The 22,352-nt window shown below is 40.0% G+C and overlaps 1 protein-coding gene across 1 annotated transcript in view; it reads left to right on the forward strand.

The window, feature by feature from the left end:
* acox3 (acyl-CoA oxidase 3, pristanoyl) overlaps positions 1–17,298 on the forward strand; it is a 48,604-nt gene extending 31,306 nt beyond the window's left edge. Inside the window, exons 10-19 of the mRNA XM_035148726.1 lie at positions 1,108–1,290; positions 2,696–2,818; positions 3,048–3,168; positions 3,396–3,518; positions 4,060–4,173; positions 4,600–4,715; positions 8,126–8,300; positions 8,404–8,471; positions 10,781–10,867; positions 16,089–17,298. Of these exons, the coding sequence (XP_035004617.1) occupies positions 1,108–1,290; positions 2,696–2,818; positions 3,048–3,168; positions 3,396–3,518; positions 4,060–4,173; positions 4,600–4,715; positions 8,126–8,300; positions 8,404–8,471; positions 10,781–10,867; positions 16,089–16,208 (1,230 nt within the window). The 3' untranslated portion in view covers positions 16,209–17,298. The remainder of the gene's footprint in view (positions 1–1,107; positions 1,291–2,695; positions 2,819–3,047; positions 3,169–3,395; positions 3,519–4,059; positions 4,174–4,599; positions 4,716–8,125; positions 8,301–8,403; positions 8,472–10,780; positions 10,868–16,088) is intronic.
* The last annotated feature ends 5,054 nt before the right edge of the window (positions 17,299–22,352 follow it).

Genomic DNA, 22,352 nt, shown 5'->3' on the forward strand with positions numbered 1-22,352 from the left:
CTTTTCCTCTCTCTCTCTCTCTCTTTCTCACACACACAGTCAGTGATCGGACACATGTATAAACTCAGTCTGGGTAAAAACAAAAGACCTTATAAAATTAGTAAATGTATGGAGCTGAAGGAGATGTGCTCTGTTTGGTTTGACACAGTTGATGCAGCGCACAATGCGAATGATAGACACAAAGAGGAACAGTTAATTACAAACAGAGATGCTGAAATGGGAAAAATATATATTTTTTTCACGGCCCAAACATGTATGAAAAGCCCCCAAATTAACATTGTGATTGGACTTAGTGGAGCTGTGCATGGCTCCCTGGTGTCTGCACCCAACTTGATGGAGCTGTGACCAGGCTGTGTGCCTTCTCCCAGCTGTGGAGCTGTCCGTGGTCTCTGGGTCCTTAGCAAGGGACTGTTTGTGTTTATTTATCGCAAGTTACATCGTCATTGCAATATTAAACAATGTAATCCCATAGTGACTGTTATGTCTGTTATGTGTTTATCTTAAAGGTTGGGCATATAAACTGTCTATATTTATTTAGCACTTTTCTAGTCCAGAGGACTACAGTACAGTTTTCTGTTCAAAGTGTGCAGGACTTTCTCTATAAGAAGGGGCCATTTGGGGAGACTCCAGCATGCGGACTGGAGGAGACTAAAATCGAACCGCCGACCAGGTTAGAGGATAACCGCTCTAACTCCTGAGCCACACATTTATAGATGGCTGTAGATGTAATGTTGGCAGACTGTTAGCAAATACCCAACAATTTGAGGCTTATTTTGTGGCTGCCGGCGGTAACAATCTACTGGACTGATTGCTCTGGTAGCCAATTGTAAATAGTGAGTACAGTCTTAATCTTGAAAAAAACAGAGTAAATAAAGACTACATCTGATGATTAACAGCTTGGCACATCTGGGTGTGAACGCTTGGTTGATTGAAAAGTGAAACGAAGAGTCGTTGTTGAAGTCCAGAATAATGCAGGTTCTCTGGTATGGATTCCTGCATGATGATGCATGTCACAGTTGTTTTTGTTTTGCAGAGTATATAAACTATTTTCTCTTTTTCATTTAATTGCTTCTTGTGTCTCTCATTTTTGTCTGTCATCTCCACCAGGACTCGAACAAGCGTTTCGGAGCATCTCTTGGTGCCCTGTCAGGGGGCAGGGTGTACATCACCAGGATGGCTCTGACCAACCTGAAGCTAGCTCTGGTTGTGGCCATCCGCTTTTCAGCAACCAGGAGACAGTTTGGACCAAAGGACACGGATGAGATTCCGGTTTTGGAGTACCAGTTGCAGGTCAGAATTGTATAGATGATGGACAAAGACGATAATTTAGACATGTTTTAGTGCCATTTAAGCTGCATATTTCTGTCTGAATCAAACCTGAGTCCTTACCTGTCAGGCGCTTTGTTTTTAATGTCCAAACTTGACCCGACCCTAACGCAGTTAAGGTAAACTGAAGCACTGAGTTTGTCATGTAGTTCTTACCATGGTCCCAACTAGACAACTAACACCTATTACAGGTACACCTTGTAATTGATGTCAAAAGATTTGTAATGCCTCCGCACCGTTGACAGTGGTCGCAGGCATTTCTGGTTGCCTGTTCGTCTCATTTTTTTTAACGCGATATCTCAAGAACACCATGAGGGAATTTCTTGAAATTTGGCACAAACATTCACTTGGACTGAAAAATGACCTGGATAGAATTTCTTCATCAAAGGTCAAGGTCGCTGTGACCTCACAAAGAAAATTTGTTTGCCTTGTTGATGCACTATCTCCTTAATGCCTTCAAGGAATCATTTCATCTTCCTGTAAATGTTATATATCATGACTGCCTGTAGGGAATTTCATTACATCTGGCACAATTCACTTTGACTCATGGAGGACCTGTTTAGAATTTGGTGGTCAAAGGTCACTGTGACCTCTCAAACACGTTTTACCTTGTGAATGTAATATCCCAGAAAAATCTCAACACTGCACTGATTAACTGATTCGATTTCAGTGGTCAAAGTTGGCCTCAAAAAACTTGTTTTTGGCCTTTGAATGCAATATCTCAAGAATGCTTAAGGGAATTTCTTCAACTTTTGATCAGTTGGCACTTGGATTTAAAGATGAAGTGATTGTATTTCAGTGGTCAAAGATCAAAGGTCACTGAATCCCGAAAAAAGAATTGTAGAAATATGTACACAGAAACTGTACTTGTTGAAGGAGGCATACAACCACAGTGCGCTAATTATAGTTTGTTCCAAACAAGAGTTTGACTGACAGCTTTTTCTGAATGGGTGTTAGGTCGGAAATCATGCACCCACAACCCTTAAAAACCTGAAGCAAAAAATACAAACCACCAGATGTAGACAGAAGAATGAAGGCCAGGGAGAAAGATAATCATCCCACCCTATCCACCAGTAACACCAGATTATCTTAGAATCCCAATTTTTTCAATAAACATTTGTATAGCTACCCATTGTAAAATGGCCACTGCATACGCAGATGTTTATTGTGATTTATTATTATTATTCAGTTGCGGATGGTTAAGTATACTTAGTATATCCAGGGGAAGGGTTGTGCTGATGGAATATCCAATGCCTCATTGAACACTGATTTCTGACCCATCCAAAAGATCCTGAACCATTAAATGGTCTAACGCAGCCATGTGCCAGAGTGTTAAACCGCAATATATATGTGTTGTGTGTTTGTCTAGCAATGGCGTCTGATCCCGTATCTGGCAGCAGCGTATGCTCTTGAACACTTCACCAAATCTATCTTCATGAACTTTGTTGAGTTCCAGATTGGGCAGATGATGAATAACAAAGACGACATTCAAGTAAGTAAAATAATATATATTTCTATGGAGTATCCTACTCCATTTAATATAAGTTTAACAGTTGTGCATGCTAGTATTTCACATTCTGTATTGAAGTTAACCTTGACAAATTTATGCTGAGACTTGGCACTTTTGTGTAGTAGCCACTATGTTCAAATTGACTGTGCTGAGCTCAGAGACTGAGGAGCAAAAATAATTATGGTCTGGCCTGGCTGTATGTGTTTACTAGGCAGAGATGGGCAGGGAGATCCATGCCATAGGCTGCTCCAGTAAACCATTGGGTTCATGGACTGCTCAGAAGGGGATTCAAGAATGCAGGGAGGCCTGCGGTGGACATGGATACCTGGCCAGTCAGTCTCAATCACACACATATTCACATATAACAGTGCTTTCGTTCATTACCTAGACAGTGGAGGCCCCCTATAGTCTTATTTGTCCTGCCACAGTTTCATAATATTCTGAATTTTTTTAACCACACACACACACACACACACACACACACACACACACACACACACACACACACACACACACACACACACACTCAAATGCCTAACTTGAGTTGTCTGTCTTTCAGTGAATCGGCTGGGTGATCTTCGGGATGACAATGACCCAAACTGCACATATGAAGGAGACAATAATCTGTTGCTGCAGCAGACCAGCAACTACTTGCTCAGCTGGCTCCATGCCAAGCATCATGGTCAGTGCTCAGTTCACTGAGAGACTCTAAATATAAAGTTACTGTGCCGATTGGTGATTATAATGCTTATTCATTGGCATGATGCTTTCCAGTTACTAGTGCTGCTGTGGTTTACAATGTCAAAGCAGTTTTTGGACTCTAAAACAACATTTGAGACCAGTGGCCTCATTTACAAATGTTATGTACACATTCATATTTTGTGTATGTCGTAAATCACACTCACGGTCGGATCTATAGAGTGCAATGAAGAAATGGATTTGTGTCCCTCCACAGTATGTCAAGTCTGGTGAGGCACTTTTCAAATTTTAGTCAATTGGTGTAACTAATAGGTCACTAATTGTTTTACTCAGGAGTTTGTTGGACCAAATGTAAGTACAATTACATCGATACATAGACCTTAGTGGAAACAAAAACACAGCCACATAATGGCTCCACATGCCTGTGATACTGACTGGCTTATCAGTTTCATAATGCATGATGAATTAACATGAAATCTTCGATTAGTTTGTACAGCATCAAATTCTGTATTGTCTGGTTACAGATGGTATGCGGATTGAGTCTCCCTTTCATACTGTGGATTTCCTTGATGATTTCCAGAAGATTCTGGGAAGCAAATTTACACAAACAACAATGGAGGAGTGTATGGACTCTGCAGGTATTTTATTATTTCAGCTGGTGCAGATTGGTTTAACTTGAAATTTTGACTACAAACTTTTTTTGACAAAACTAGAATTCAGAAAACATTGTTCATTGTAAAAATCGAACTTGAGGCAACAAGGTATTGACAGAAACATCTGTTCATCTGCAGAGCAATCAATTAAATAACAATGTCGATGAGAAAAGAAAGTGTCTAATATAAATGAAGAGGTGTATCAATATCTAAAGTATTTTATACGAGAAAATGTTGAAATGTAAGAAATGGTGCGAAAGTCCAGTTACTAAATTTGGGAGGTTCTAATTATATCTAATGAAAAATTGATCTCTCCCAGTACAGAAGTATTGCTCATACAAAATTCAATTTAATTGTGTTTTCAAATTTCTTTCTCATTATACTGTGTTATCTTTTTGTCTTTCATATCAGTGCCACTGGCAGCATATAATTGGCTGGTGTGTTTCCTGTTGGAAGAGAGTCAGAAGAGGCTAGAACAGCAGAGGGCTTTAGGCAAGGATGAGTTTGAGGCCTGTAACAACAGCCAGGTAACACACACAAGTGCACACACTGTAGGTTGTAGGCTCAAAATGGTCCTCACAAAGATATCTGTACAAGTACACACACTGTTTTCAGGCATGAACTTTGGAATTCCGAAATACATTTGCATTCTCACAAACTCTTACTGAAAACTTCCCAAGTCTCTTGGGAAGTTTTCAGTAAATGTGTCTTTAGCGCATGTCTGAAAGCAGCTACACACAAGGTGATGCACAAGTTAAACAGGTTAAAAAACAAGACAAAATCAGAGTTGCCTTAAAACAAGAATTAAGGTGCAAAACAAACCAAACATCCTACACCATCGGTCAAAAACATCGACATCCCAGCTCTGCTATCATGTTCACGCTTGTTGCACAAATAAGAGCAGAGGAGAAATCTTATAGCAGACGTTTTCTCTCGCATACAGAGGCAGTCTGATCATGCAGTGAATGTTTCACAGCATTGTTGTTGAAAACTCAAGACTATTTCTTTCTTATTTATTAAAATTTAATATAACATTCAAGCGGTAAACCAGACATTATTTGTGAACAGGAAACATGGTTGAGACCTAATTTGGATTTCAGAATAATGGGATATACTACTAGATGTAATAGGAGGTGGATGTGCTACATTTATAAGGGAAGAAATCGAATTGGTAGAGATGATAGCGAAAGCACTTATTCAAATCCATAGTTCTAATAACTTGACTGAGGAGAGCAAGAGAGGACAAGATCAGCTGATCTCTGGGATTTCTTGAGAGAAGGGATAATACTAAGCCAGAGAAGGATCCATCAAATCCAATGAACTATAGGACAATAGCACTTACATTACATATAGGAAAGGTAATGGGAAAGATGATTACAAAAAGATTAGCGTTTTATATGAAAAGCAGAGGAATCTTATGACCCGGTCATATGCTTAGAAACAGAAAGCACAAGTTAATAAAGGGTCTGTGATCGCAGTGTTTTTTGATGTACAAAAGGCATAGGATATGGTTTGTAGCGAGTAGGACATATAATTGGATCAGAGACTCTTTATTTGATAGATTTATTCAAGTAAGAATTGGGACAGCTTTATCAGGAATATATATCGTGGAAAATGGTACTCCTCAGGGCAGTATCATTTGTACAATATTGTCTTCCATTATGATTAATGATGTGTTCTCAAGCTCAGGGTGATATTGGGCGGTTGCTCTTTGCTGATGATGGAGCCTTGTGGAAAAGGGGAAGGAATATTATTATGGGAAAAATACAAGAGGCAATTGATGTGGTAGAAAAAGTATCATATTCATGGGGGCATTAGTGTTCACTAGAAAGAGAGGTGTTGATACACAGTAAGTATGTATAAAGAATAGAGCAAGTGGAAGTCTTGAGGTGTTTAGGTATGTGGTTTGTTGCTCAGCTCACATGGAATGAACATATACACAAGGTACTCTCCAAATATAACAAGAATAATAAATGTGATGAGATGTTTAATCTCAGACACTGCAGAGAAGTTATTTAATTCCTCTGCCAGTGAGGCATCAGCTTTAACATTTGTGGTGTTGCTGCCCCTGTAATTTGTGAAGTTCTGGATTCCCTGACACAGCCGCCGTGAGTTACTGTCCTTAAAGAGGTCCTCTATTTCCCTCTTTGGCAGCTCTGATGCCTCTCCTCAGGTTCACTCTGGCTACATTGTACTGAGCTCTGTCACCAGACCTGAAAGCAATGTTGGAGGTCTCTGATGAGTGACTGTATTTCAGTCATCAATCACGGTTTCTTGTTTTGAAAAACTTGGATAAGTTTGTTAACTTTGACATTATCAGCACAGCTTGTGATACAGAACATTACAGTGTATGCAGTGTGTGCTCCTCTTTGTCCTGAGGAGTGTTCAAAGCAGTCTTTTAGCTGAGACAGAGCTGTCTCCGGCAAAGTTTGATGATTTTTGTTATGGGCTTTGTTTTCCTCCTGATGGGGGTTTATGCTGGGGCGAGGAGCAGTGAGAGGTGGTCCGACTGGCCAAGATGTGCAGGGAAACAAAGCACATTAATGAAAGGAATGTTAATATGTGTCTCTCCGTTTTGTTCTCTGAATGTGTGCGATGCATTTGAAGAGATCACTCCAGATAAAGGATATGTGGACCTATGCTTTAAGTATTCAACTAATTGTACTCTGAGATGAGATAAGAGCTAGCTGTAGCTAACATGGCTATTGTTATCCCAACTACTGCAGCTAGTCTGACTAATCGATAACCGTACTCGTGATGAATGAAAATCCTCATTGAATAGCTGTGTCCACATCATTCCTTGATAGGCCAGCCACACACAGAGCTCTTCCCCTACAGAGCCTATAAAAAGTTCAGTGCACCCAGCCCAGCTAGATGCACACGGAGCTAGCGCTCCTCTCCACAAGCCGAGTGAGTGAGAGCCAGGCGGCTCCACTGGCTGAGTCAGAGTGGGCCATGCCAGGCTAGACGCACACGGAGTGAGCGCTCTCTCACTCACACACACAACCACACCACAGAGTGTTTTACTTTGTATAGAAATACGAAATACAGCACCCCCCAAAAAATAAACTACAACAGGTAGTAAAAAAGTGATCTTTAAATGTAATTAAAAATAATAATAATAATTTAAATCATTAAAAGTATGAAAGTATGAGTATGAGTATGAAAAATTCGTTGAGTTTGTTGAGCATGAAAACCTGCATTTTACTTAATACTTCTTAATAATGCATGTGTTGTGTTCATTGATTAACTGAAGTTTATTCACTGAAATTTATAAAAAACTTGTTCTGAATATAGCAATTTCTGATCAACCCATATCCATGTCAGGCTTAAAATGCCAACCTTTAGTTAGGTCCCTCCCACTTCAAGTTTAAGCCCCTCCCAATGGCAGATACAGATAATTAAGTAAGTTGAACAGATACAGATACAGATAATGGCGTTACTCGCTCATCATTACTAGGCTGGATGCTCTAGTTTGAGACTGGATACTAATGACAGTGACATCCATTAATCCATCCGTCCATTGGCTATGCCGCTTATCCTTTCATTGCAGCTGGAGCTAACCCCAATCGACTCTGGGTGAGAGGTGGGTTGACACCCTTAACAGGTCGCCAGTCTATCACAGGGAAGAATCTAAAAAAACAGTCAAAAAAACATTCACACCTACAGGCAAAATAGGGTCTCAAATGAGCCTGCATGTGTTTGGACTGTGGGAGGAAACAAGGCGAGAGCATTTAAAATCCATACAGAATTGTTTCTGAGCTGGGTTTGAACTCAGACCCATGTTGCTGTGTAAACTGATTACCATAAAAGTACCACTTACCCATTAACTCTGTGGCATTAGAGTGGCTTTATTTTCTATTTCCTCACTTGAGTAAAGTGAGTGGAAATAAAAATGTTATTCTACAAATTCATCCCCTGTGTTTTTTGTGTTTAGGTATACTACTGTCGTTCCCTTGCCATTGCCTACATCGAACAAAACTGCCTCCGGAGGTTTCATGAACAGACAATGGATCCGACCACGCCAGCTTGTCTCAGACCAGTGCTAAGCAAACTGTGTGCCTTGTATGGCCTGTGGAGCCTCAGCAACCACATGGCCACACTGTATCAGGGTATGTACTGTCCTCTTTATATTGCATTTATACACAGAAATGAAGATGATCGATTCGGTTGTGTTGACTCAGTATTTGTGACATGGCACTTGTTCTTTTCAAGGTAATTACATGAGTGGAAGGAAGCCAGCAGAGTTGGTTCAGATGGCCATTCTCACTCTCTGCTCCCAGGTACAGGAACATTGTTCTCTCTATCTTCCTGTCTGTCTCAGTCTTTCACCATATCCATGTACTTCTCATTTGCATAAGATACACTAACACTAGGGACACACCGGAGGCGGAAGCTCTGCGAAGCGTCAATTATCGTGTAAGCAGGCGCCTGGCTGATCACACCGGAAGCGCATTTCTCTGGGCCGTCAGCCTGCGATTCAGCTTTCTCTGCTGGTTGTTGTATGCTCTGTTCAATGTAGGGGTTTGGGGGTAAATGATGATGGTCTTCACGAGTGACTGATCTACACAAGCCTATAGCTTCAGCAAAATCTTAAATATTAAAAAGAAACATGCATGTGTATGTGAATACACTCAACAAAAATATAAACCCAACAGCTTTGTTTTCACTCCCTTATTTCATGAATTGAAATAAAAGATGTAGGGTTTTCTCTATGCAAACAAAAGGCTTATATCTCTCAAATCTTGTTCTCAAGTTTGCTAAAAATCCATTTGTTAAAAAAAATGTGTGACATATCAAAATATGCTAATTAATAAGTTATAAGGAGGGGACAGCCGAAAACCAGTCAGCATCTGGTATGACCACCATTTGCCTCACGCAGTGCGACACAAATTCTACCCATAGAGTTGATCAAGTTATTAATTGTGGTCTCTGGAATGTTGGTCCATTCCTATTTAATGGCTATGCGAAGTTGCTGGATATTGGCAGGAATAAGAACCCGCTGACGAACACGGCAATCCAAAGCATCCCAAACATGCTCAATAGGTGACATGTCTGGTTCGTATGCAAGCCATGCAAGAACTGGGATGTTTTCAGCTTCGGGAATTGTGTACAGATTCTTGCAACATGAGACTGTGCATTATAATGCTGCAACAGGAGGCAGTGGCGACAGATGAGTGGCATGACATTAGGCCTGAGGACCTTATCATAGTTTTTCAAATTGCAATCAATAAAAAACACCTGTGTTCATTGTGCATAGGTTATGCCTGCCCATACCATAGCACTACTAACACCATTGGCCACTCTGTTGACAACATCAAAGTCAGGAAACCGCTTGCCCACCCGATGCCTTACCCGCTGTCTGGCATCTGCCTGATACAGTGTAAACCAGGAACTTTTATTATTATTATTATTATTTGCCCAATCAAGATTATGACGATGTACTATAGTCAGGTCAAGGCCCTGATGAGGCCGACGAGCACTTGGGTGAGCTTCCCTGAGACATTTTTTGACCGTTTTTAAAATTAAAGAGAAATACGCCTTTTGTGTGCACAGAAGGAACTTTAGATCTTTGAAAATAAAAGTGTTGCATTTATATTTTTGTTGAGTGTATGTATATATGTCCCACAGTTGCTCAGTTGGATTTAGTTGGAACTTGAGGGCCAGTCAATGGCATAAATGCCTTCGTCACCCAAGAACTGCCTACACACTCTGGCCACATGAGGCCAGGCATTGTCCTGCACCAGGAAGAACCCAAGGCCCACTGCACCAGTGTAAGCTCTGACAATCGCTCTGAGGATTTCTTCCCAGTACCTAACAGCAGTCAGGGTACCTTTGGCTATGACATGGAGGTCTGTACAACCCTCCAAGAATATGCCTCCCCAGACCATCACTGACCCATCTCCAAACCGGTCATGCTGGATGATGGTACAGGCAGCATAACATCCACCACGGCGTCTCCAGACTCTTTCACGCCTGTCACATGTGCTCAGTGTGAACCTGCTCTCATCTGTAAAGGCAATGGGGCGCCAGTGGCGGACCTGCCAATTCTAGTGTTCTCTGGCGATTGCCAATCAAGCTGCACAGTACTGGGCTGTGAGCACAGGTCCCACTAGAGGACGTCGGGCCCTCATGGAGTCTGACAGTTTGGTCAGAAACATGCACACCATTACCCTGCTGAATGTCATTTTGTAGGGCTCTGGCAATGCTCCTCCTGTTCCTCCTCGCACAGGAGCAGATACTGGTACTGCTGCTGATTGATGCCCTTCTACGGCCCTGTGTAGCTCTCCTCGTGTCACGGTCGCTCTCTGATTTGGCGCTATACAAATAAAATTGAATTGAATTGACATCCTGGAAGAGTTGGTGTGAATGATCAAACACAAAGTGCGCAAAAAGGGATATTTCTGAAGCTGCTGTAAATTGTTTAGTACTAGTTTAGTATAGTATTTTGTGATACGCTTCCGTAATCCTTGTGCTCTACCTAATTTCTACCTGTCTTCATAAAGCTAAATGAGGAAATTATGGCACTAGTAGATGTGGCTCAGCCACCTCACATAAACTTAACCTGATCTGCTCTCTGTTTCTTTTCCAGCTAAAAGACGATGCAGTAGCATTGGTGGACATATTTGCACCCACTGATTTCATCCTCAACTCACCCATTGGTAATGCTGATGGACAGGTAATGCACACAAACACAGAAACCAAAGAGCTGTCATGTCATACCATAGTGAGTGTTGTTGAAAGGTGGTCTTTTTCATTTGGTCAATATATGGCACAACCATAACTTGATTATTCTGAAAGAAAAAATATAAAAATATCTGATGAGAATATAGAGTGTGGCATAGAAGCTGAATTTTTTTATCCTAAAGCTGACGTTAGTCTGAAGTTGTCAGCTGTAAATTATCTCTGGTTTCTTGTAGTAAACCGTGAGCATCTGTGTTCAAACCTTTTACAGATCCTTACCAACCAACCAACATCCCACTAGTTCTCTATATCTAGACTTAGACTGCATGAGGCCAAAATCATATCAGCCATTTGGGGCACATATAGAAGATTATACCACAGAATGTAACGGAGGTAATAGCTTCCTTTGAAAAGTTTTATAAATAATGCAATACTAACACAAATCCTAAAGGTTTTTATGGAACACAACTGAGATGATTATCTTCAGCAAGAGGAAAAGTAACCCATTTGTTGTGACAAACCTAATGAGTGTATGCAGTATATCAATTAGGAAATCATAATTTATAATCTGCATTGGATCCTGTCTATACTATTCACTGTTCATTTAGGTTTTTGTTTATCTACAGTATGTGGTGTGTTTAAAATGACCTGGATATATACCATATTCACCTAACCTCCAAAAATGTAAAGGTTGACTTAAATTAATTAGTTTGTCAACAAATTTGATATTTTATACCTGCTAGTTTTACATAATTCTAGTCTGTCAACAGGTCCCACACAAATGAATTCTGTACATCCAACATATTTCTGTCAATTCCTTATTTCACCAACACAGCAGCAACAAACAGTGATTAGTTGCAGCCGTAAATATATATTTTACATTATTTTAAGCAACATAATAGATCAGCATAGTCCAACACTAAGTTCTTAACCACTTGATTCACATATAAATCCAACACAACATTCCTTTTGTTAACATTGTGGTCTAACAAAACAAGTTTGCATTTTTACGAGGTTATGTTTTTATCAGTGTTTGTTTGTTATTTAGTAGCATGATACAAAAACTACTGGATGGATTACCATGAAACTTTGTGGAAGGATGCAGTATGGGTCAAGAATCTATTAAATTTTGGTGTGGATCCAGGAATTAGTTTTTTCACCTTCTTTAAGATTGCAAGATTGGGAATTTTTGGATGTTTCCACCATTGTCCCAGGGAATAATGCCTGGATAAGGTATTTAAGGTATGGAACTGATATCTATGAGTGTGTACAATTTAGTGCAGCTTGATGGAATTTCAGGGAATTGTTGGGCCTTGGCAGAGGTATGCGCTCTATTGTGTGTGAGTGCTTTTCTAGTTTTTAAAACATCAAACAACACACTTGCTACTGTCAACCTTTATGATAACATTGCAGTGGGAAACCTGCGGTGTAAACATTAAAACTAAATGCTGCAAAAAAATAAACATGTCTGTTATAGTAGTGTTTGTCTTTGTGTAGTATTTGTCAGTATTTTGTAGCCCACAGACTTCAGGATGATGCAGCTGTATGATGATGCAGTTTGAGTCAACTCACTTGTCTATGGGCCAGTAATTTTGTTCTCTCATATGCATCAGTTAATTTGCTAGAGACAGGGTAGGCAAGAGTGTGCCACCTTTATAAACTTCACATCATTTTTCATGGTAGCAGCACAGAGGTAGCAGAACAACATGAAACGTCTGCTGATATTTTTATTTGGGTATTTCGCTTCATATTTGAATGTCCTCAGAGGCGGAATTTAGTTACGTTTTACAATGAGTTTGGTTAATCAGTAGTTCAGGTAAAGGGAAGGTGATATTTTTTTAACAGGAAGATAAACACAGATATGACCTGCCCTACTCTGCCTCTTTTTGGCTTACTCTGATATTCTTATTCTGTTTTAGGAGTGAAGTGATCTATTTGGGCTCTTTGATATATGAAGGAGCTTCATTGTTAAGGGCATTGTTTCTAAGGAGCAGAAACCTGAATTATATTCTGAATTATACAGGGAGCCAAAGCAGAGAAGCTAAGACAGGAGTAATATGACTACTCCATCTTGTTCCTGTTGGCACTTGTGCTGCAGCATTTTGGACCGACTGGAAGCTTTTTACAGACTTACTGGGACATCCTGATAATAAAGAATTTTAAGAATCAAGTCTACAGGTAACAAATGCATGGACTAGTTTCTCAACATCCTTCTAATTTTCATAATATTGCACAGGTGACATGTCCTTGTCAAACATATCTCCAAGGTTCCTCACAGTAGAGCTGGCGGCCAAGCTAATACCATACAAGGTGACATCTGGTCAGACATGTTTCTTTGAGGTGTTAAGGGCACTGATCAGATGTGTCCGTATTAGAAGTAAAAATAAGTAAAAAAAAAAGTTCTGGCTCATCCAGGCCTTGATGTTCTTGAGACATTCCTGAAGTTTAACAAAGTGATTAGATTGCCTAGAAGAAGCATATATAAAGTGAAAAGTATCGGTCCAAGGACAGAACCTTGTGGAACTCGATGACTAACTTTTGTGTGCATGGAGGAATCATTGTTAACATTAACAAATTGGAATCTATCTGATAAGTACGACTTCCTAATCCGTACATGTTGTTCCAGTCTCTGTGGCCTTAGACGCTACAACCGCCTATTACGCTTCCCACTGTCGGATAATTGAACCACAGCAGGTACAATGTGTCTTTAGCAGAGTGTGTAATAAGAAATCTACAGGTCCTGATGGCATGCCTGCAATCCTCCTAAAGAGCTTTGCATTAGAACTAACTGCTGGTTGGGTTCCTATCTTCCAACAGTCCCTGAACAGCCACACTGTCCCTGAGCTCTGGAAGTAATCTATTATCACTCCAGTGCCAAAAACATCATGTCCGGCTACTAACAATGACTTTAGACTAGTAGCTCTTACATCTGTGGTTATGAAGTGTTTTGAAAAGATCATTGTGAATATGCTCAAGGGGGATGTTGTTTCGAGTTTAGACCCCCTCCAATTTGCCTACAGGCAGGGACGGAGCACGGAGGATGCAGTCGCAAGTGTGACGCATCTAATCACTAAACATTTAGAGAACCCCAAGACGCTCGGGTCCTATTTGTAGACTTTTCTTCAGCTTTTAACACTATCCAACCTTACCTGCTGGTCCAGATGTTAAACAACATGAAACTTAATCATTTCATTTTTAAATGGTTTTATTCTTTTCTTAACCAACAGATCCCAGCAGGTGAAGGTAAATAGCTCACTTTCCAGCGTCAAATACTGTAGCACAGGTGTACCACAAGGCTGCGTGAGCTCTCCTTTCCCATACACACTGTATACTAACAAATGTAGGAGCAGCCGGCCAAATAATCACATTATCAAATTTTCTGATGATACAGTAATTTTCAGCTTGTTACACCGGTATGACTGCCCTGCCTGCAATATACTTGGATGAGATTGACTCCTTTAGAGAAGAATTGGGGCAACTTAGCCTTTGCTCTTGGTTTTTTTAGCAAATATAGGATGGTTGAATAAAACTTTTTTCTTTTCTTTTTTAAATCAAACAAACAACCAAACCTTTACACAATTAAATGTGAATGTGAAATCTGAATCTGAGGCCATCTGTAGAAGCAGTGGTGAGCCAGTTCACACCTAAAAAGAACTAGTTCATGTTCATAGTTCATTTTTTCTTGGGATGATTTAGGGGACAAACGTACGGTCATGTGTTTGGTTATGAATCGATGGAGTCGGATCATGTCTGCGTGTCGCTCCACTCATTTTAACACTGAGTCCTGACTGTGAGCGTCACGTCTCGTATTGTACTGAGCACAAAATGTTGACGAGTCATTTTTCATGATGTTTATATTCAGTCTCATAAACTCTGGAGCGAATCAAACAAACACTAAGTTACTTCATGTGCTGATCAGGTCCTGATAACTAGTGATGAGTGTTTATTAGTTCAAGTGAGAGCAGAGTGGAGGAGGAAACAGAAACTCCAGCTCGATACAAACCTACTGCAGCTTCTGCTCTGATCATGACGCAGCGGCGCTGATCACTGAGCAGCTGAGACCAGAGAAACTCTGTGTTTCACTGTTCTTCTACAAAGTCACTGACCGCCTGCTTAACGTGAACGAGCTATGATCTCACTGCGTGTGTCGCTCTGAGTGAATGAGTGGGGACGGGTATGGGTACATGGAGCGGGTCATTCTGCGCATGCGTTTATGCGTTAAAAAAATTAACTTAAGTTAATTTTGACAGCCCTACTTATAACCCTTGCACTTGACTAGCATATTTAACACTTTCATTTTAAGTGTCTTAGGGCAAGTGCAATATTCAATTCACTTTTTTATTTTGGGTCTTGCCTGATATGTCTTTGTTTACTGTTTTTGTTGTTGTTTTTGTTTGTTGTAATATATACAACAGAAAGATAAGGGTATTTGCAGCATTGATTAGAATAAACACTTTGTAGCATAATGGAAGATAAGCAGAGGTTTAATTACAGCTGCCATAATAGCCTGCAGTACGTAGCCAGACACATGAGGGTGCAATTCACAGATCACTGATAATGGAAGATTTACCAGAGTGAAATGTGACAACTTCTGCCAAGGTGCTGCATTGGTAGCACACTAGCCGTCACTGCAACAACAAATATAACAGTGGCTTCCAGTTTATTAGTTTTTCAAAGTTGTAAGTCCTGTCTCATGGTAGTTTAAACCATTGTGCAGTGTTTGGGCATCAAACAGTCCTGCAAATTTACGGACCTCCTGAGTCTTTGTTTAGTTTCACTAATACCTGAAGCAGCAAGTCCCCACTAACCCATTTTTAAAGCAGGGGGTTGTTTCTCTTCATGCGCCCCTTGCGCACGTGCAGTTTTCTTCTTCTTTTGGGTTTTATGGCAGCTGGGGTTGCATCACTGCCACCTTCAGAATACCAGAAGTATCTCAAGCCTAACTGACAGAAAAAAAAATATGTTAACCTCATAAATTTTATAATTTTAACTTTATGTTAACTTGATCTAAAAAATAATATAAAGTGAAAAAAAAAAACAATCATCACATTTTTTGAGTGTAGAGTGTATCTATCTGCCAGAAGAAATGTAGACAGTTCAGCACTTTATTTCAGTGTCTGTGAAAGAAACAAGTTGGGTTGAGGCATTTAGACCTTTTTCAACAAAGAGAGCATAAAAACTACTCGGACTCATCTACTTCTTTCTCTTCCACACAGCTTTACAAAAACCTATGGTCAACAGTGTTGCAGGGCAGCCAGGTGCTGGACCGTCCTTCCTGGTGGAAAGATTTCTGCTCAGACAAACCTGTGGTCGGATCTCTGCGTCCAAAACTCTAGAAGCCAAACACATTCTGCAGGAGAAGTGTCTGTATGGTCTTCGAGTGTAAAACTTTGCATTGTGACCACACACCTGTGATTGAAGGCACAAAATGATCATTATTGTAAGCGCTACAAATCTTACATGCCGAATACCCTACCTAGTGGTTAATATGTTGGTAAAGGAAATTTGTGATTTAATTGATCAAGCCTCTTAGCATGTTTATTTAATTAGCTAGTCCGAAAGTGCTAATGAGTTGCTAAGAAACTTTTTTGCAATTGTCAACATTGTTCATTATAGCTGAAACAAGTAGTCAATTCATTAACTACAGAACTATTTGAAAATGTATCAGCAACTAAATTAATTGTCACAAAAATAATGAACCCATGTGATTGTACAATTCTGATAGTATTCACTGAACCTGAATTGTTCCTATTTGCTCATCAAACATGCACGGTGGAACACCCACTCAGATTTCTGGTATATCCTCAAATAACTTTTTTTCCTCTCATTGATAAACATACCATAACCCTTACAGTAAATATTGATGATTTTAGACTACAAAGGTGATGGACTGATTTAATGTTTTACTGCATTTATGTATAATAATTATTGTAATTAAATGAATTAAAAGTCATATATAAGAAAGAAACTTGTAGATTTAAACTCGATGTGTCACTGGAATTCAGTCTCTGATTATGTAGTCTTTGTGGCCTTTCCAAGTATCACTGCAAGTGCCCTTAAAGTTCCCAGTGTGTCCTGTGGAAATTACACATCCTCAAATATTAGTGGCTGTAAATACTGGTTTGTGTGACATTACTTCAGTGTTTTGGAACTTAATGTCTCATTAAATATGGACAAACATGTTTAAAGAAAATATTTTTATTATCTACAGTCGCTATGTTGTGTGTTAAATTTGTATTCAGACATTACACAAGTATACTATCAAACTTATATTCCAGAACATTATTTCTCAAGCTCAAATCTTATATCGCTTTTTGAACCATATAAATCTGAATGATGTCTGAATAGAAATGTAAGTGTCATGTATTTCATGTGATCTGAATCATGTGTGAAGTAATCTGTTATTAAAATTTTTATAAAATCCTTTAAGGCCCATAGATTATTGAATACATATCTCTAACCTCTCTAATGTGATAGCTCAAGCTGTTTCTCTTCTCAGATGGTTGTGATTTTGCTACTTATGGTTGGTTTTCCAGGTTTGAGTCATCAGTCTTGAGTGGAGAAGAGTATTTCTTCATGTTCATAGCCAGAACAACTTGTTAAAATAATCCTCACCTTTTATCAGCTTGCAAATTCAGCAGTGATCCCACACAAAATAAATTATTAGGTGTTTTATTTGTTTCACCCATATACTGTATATTTAGATGTACAACTGGACGGCTCCCAAAAGTTCAGCCAAAGCGTCTCAATCACCCCCTGGTGGCTGGCTGCAGTACAGGTCAGAAACTTTGCCCCATCCATGTTAGAAGATGGGATATGGAAGTCAAATAACTTATTTGATTATACAGTGGAAACCACTTAAAGTGACCATGTTTCTCCTGGGCCAAATTGTTCACTATAAGCGATCGATTACAATAACCGAATTGCGTGGCTTCTGTATGAAACTCTTGGAACTTAAAGGAAAGGTAACGGCACATGTGTACGCACACACACACACACACACTGACTTCTGCTTCTCACCTCTCCCTCTGTCTCTCTCTCTCTGACACACACACAAATTCACACTGATCATCACATAATGATCGATACTTTTCTTAAACGAGTAAAATCTTTCTTCATAGCTGGGCATTTGTTGGTTTGGCTCAATTCCGTTGGCAGTGTGCAGCGCGAACGATAGAGACAGAGAGGAGCACTAAATTACTGACAGAACTGGTAAAAAATGTGGATGAAAAGACCCAACATGAACAGTGTAAGTGGAGTACTTGGTTACACATTTGTAGAAGAACGATTCTGTCCCAAGCTCTTTGGTCCATATAAACGGTTGATCACTATATCCGGTTTCCACTAACCAAAATTGAATGCCTGCCAATAGCAAAAACCAAGCAAATATTGTACACCACAATCAACATCACCAACTTCCTGTTCAATTTAGGGTACAGGTCCGAGAGGCTTTCTTGTAAGTCTAGACATGGTACATATACCTACCGATTTTCATACATGTTGGTAAAATGTGAAATGTATTTTGTTGGGGGTGCTATCGAGCCATTTTCCCACACTCATATACAAAACCCATATTGGAAGTAAATGTTTATCATTTCCAACGTGAGTTTCATTAGTATTCGAGCATGTTTAGCCGCCCGAAAATGTGATAAATTGTAAAAACTAAACATCATCTATCAGTGCATTGCCATGGCAACAGCCTTCAACAAAAACGCAAAACATTCATAACCTATCATCTACCATGTCTAAACAGTCTTCTGAACAAATTTCAATTGGATGTGGTCAACTTGTTAGGAGTACATCACAGTATAAAACATGTTATTTCTTGTTGCTAGTGGGGCCGCTATGAGTATGACTGAATATTGGCATGTAGATGTGTTCAAGCCGGGATTTTTATCAAACGTGAAGTTTGGTGCAGATTGGATAATGTTTCACAAGAAAATATAGAATTTTTGACAAAACACCACAGACACGCACTCATGATGTGTTGCCCTTAAGGCATTCATTTTTCTTTAAATTATTTGTTGGTGCCTATTTTTAGTTACAAATGAAAGATGAATAATAACTTAAAAAGTAATATAATTTGTCCATTTACGTCATGGTTTAAGCAACTTCCGGTTTAACAACTTCCTGTTTAGGGCTTCCTGGTTGTGCATTAAAAACCAGACAGACATGTTGTGTATGTTCTGAGAAATAATCCACTTGTATCCAATCCGAAAGCATCATAGAGCCAATGCTGTAAGTGTATTTATTTTTTGTTAGACATGTTAAAGATGATATATTAACCAATATTTAGTTAAAATGATTTTTGATAAGTTACTTAAAAACTGTTTATTTACCAATGTGTACCAGCTACCAGCCACGCTAGCAGCTATTGTAACTGCCACCTGCAGTGCAAAGCAGCAATGTATATTTACAACTATGTACAATGTAATATGTAACAGACGCTGAATATTTTGTATTGTTTATTTACAGTTTTCATCACAGCATGCTAATGAGGAAGTCTACAAGTAAATGGTCTACCTTACTACGAGTCTGTCTTCATTACCTCTGGTTTACCTTGGTGTTTAGTCAGAGTTACGACACACTGCATGAGAACACTACAGTGAAAAACAGGCAGCAAGTCATCTACATCAAGTGCTAGGAGCAACAACACATCGGCATCATCTGCACTGTGCAATTATAGAGAACCCCAATAGTTTGCACAATGAGCAGCACTTCAACAGGAAGAAACCCCAACAGAACTAGACTCAATGTGGGCGGCCATCGCCTCGACCGGTTGGGGTGAGCAGAGGAAAATGGGGAGGAGAGGGGAGAGAAAAGAGAGAGATAAGGGGAGGGGGAGGAGAGGGGGAGAGAGGAGAGGGAGACCAGGAACAGTTGTGTACCGTCAGGTTTCAGCTCTGACTAGTTGTTATAATGAATACAATAATAGTGATAATTATGGATGTAAAGATGTTATTAACAATAGCAGCATCAATTCATATAATAATAATAGTTGGTGTCTGAATCCTGCAGCTCTGGAGTCAGAGATATCTGCAGAGAGAGAGAGAGAAAGGTTAATGGAACCAGCATAGCAACAGTCTTTCAACCGCATGCTCCTAAGTTTGTTGATTATCTTTAATTACCGTATATTACTTTGCTACTTTGAACTTTTACATAATTTACTGACTGTACATTAAGCTACATTTGATTGGAACTAAACGTAAGGCCACCTCATATACACACATTCAAACTATATGCGAACATTTATCCACCTCATCTGTGCAACGGGACCTGCATCAGTTCAACTCATGGTAAGAAAATGATAACTATGTGCCTGTTGGAAGTCTCATATGGCGTCTGACTGGCCTTAATATGCAAAGGAGGAACGATAGCCAGAACACATGTAGTAAAAAAAATAAATGTGGGGGCAGAGAGAGACAGAAAGAAGGGGAGAATTGGTCAGAGCATGATGGGAGTTCCCCCAGCAGTCAGACCTATAGCAGCATAACTAAGGGATAGTTCAGGACTCACCTGATCCTGCCTTAACTATAGGCCTTATCAAAAAGGATCATTTTAAGTTTAACCTTAAATGTATAGATGGTGTCTGCCTCCTAGACCCATAGTGGGGGGGTTAGGGTTATGGTTTGTTCCACAGGAGAGGAACCTGGTAGCTGAAAGCTCCACCTCCCATTCTGGTCTTAACAGACTCTAGGAACCTCAAGAGAGCCTGTGTTTTGGGAGCGAAATGATCTATTTGAACAATATTTGTATAGCTCTTTGATATATGAAGGGACTTCATTGTTAAGGGCTTTGTATGTGAGGAGCATGATCTCGAATTCTATTCTGAATTTTACAGGGAGCCAATGCAGAGAAGCTAAGACAGGAGTAATGTGATCTCTCCTTCTATAGTTCCTGTCAGCACTCGTGCTGCAGCATTTTAGACCAACTGGAGGTGTATCAGAAACTTACTGGGACATCCTCAATATAGAGTTACAGTAATCCAGTCTAGAGGTAACAAATGCATGGACTAGTTTCTCAGCATCCTTCTGAGACAGGATGTTTCTAATTTTCATAATATTTCACAGGTGGAAGAAAGCTGTCCTAGAGACTTGTTTTGAAGTGGGTCAAATGACATGTCCTGGTCAAACATGTCTCCAATTAATTATTAATGAAACCAATTAATGAGAGTGGCATGGGGGAAGCAAACAATACCCAAAGCCTGGCGCAGAGCTGGAGGAGTACTGATACCCAAAGAGGAGGAATCCTGAAACATTAGCCAATTTCTACCCATCAGTCTCCTCAATGTAGAAGGCAAGATCTTCTTTCGCGTCATAGCCCAAAAGCTGACAAGTAATCTGGTGAAAAACAAGCTGGTGGATACGGTCCAAAAAGCTGGAATTCCAGGTTTCTCTGGATGTTTAGAACACATTAGCATGATCTGGCACCAAATCCAATCAGCCAAGAGTAAGAAGAGAGATCTACATATCATCTTCCTTGAACTTCCTTCAGTACCACATAGTGTCCCTTGGGCTGCATTCGACTTCTTCAAAGTACCAGAGCCCAAGATAAATTTGATTAAAGCCTACTTTGACGATCGGCAATTCCGCTTCACAACACCAGATATTACCACCATATGGCAGCATCTCGAAGTGGGCATCATGGCTGGCTGCACTATCTAGATAAGTGCTTAGATAAGTGCGATACAAATAAAGTTATTATTATTATTATTATTATTATCTCCCCACTAGCGTTCACTATGGTGATGGAGATGATTATTAGAGCTTCAAAATGGGTTGTAGGTGGCGAGCAACAAAAGTTGGGGGGTCTTCTCAATAAGCAAAGGTAAGAGATCAGACCATAGGTTTACATTAATGGAGAACCCATTCCAACACTGTCTGAGAAACCAATAAAAAGCCTTGGACGAGGCTAAGATGCAAGCTTGACTGCGAGCAGGTTCAGCAACTGAAGCAGGATGTCAACAGAGGTCTTAAGAACATCGACAAGTCCATGCTTCCTGGCAAGCTAAAGCTCTGGTGCTTACAATCTGTTTTTTTACCCTGACTGATTTGGCCACTTACAGTAGTTGACGTTCCTATCACAAAAGTTGAGAACATGGAGAGAACGATCAACTCCTATGTGAGAAAGTCGTTAGGGGTCACAAGATTTTTGAGCAACATCGGCCTGTATGGACACGGTGTTCTCGAGCTGCCTATCTCAAATCTTGTAGAAGAGCTTAAATGCACCAAAACAAGGCTGGAGATGACCCTCTCAGAGTCCCGAGACAAATCTATATGGGCAGTTGGACCATCATTGACAAAAGGACGGAAATGGACACCAAAAGATGTAACTCAACAAGCAAAAGCAGCACTCCAGCCCGCTGACATTGTGGGCCACATTCAACAGAGAAGAGGTTTGGGTCTAGGTCAGAGTAAACCCCTGTGGAACAAAGCAAATTGGTAGCCCTGAAATCCGGCATCAGGAAGAGGCAGCAAGAT

Source organism: Hippoglossus stenolepis, chromosome 23 (genome assembly GCF_022539355.2).
Source record: "Hippoglossus stenolepis isolate QCI-W04-F060 chromosome 23, HSTE1.2, whole genome shotgun sequence".
Lineage (NCBI taxonomy): Eukaryota > Metazoa > Chordata > Actinopteri > Pleuronectiformes > Pleuronectidae > Hippoglossus > Hippoglossus stenolepis.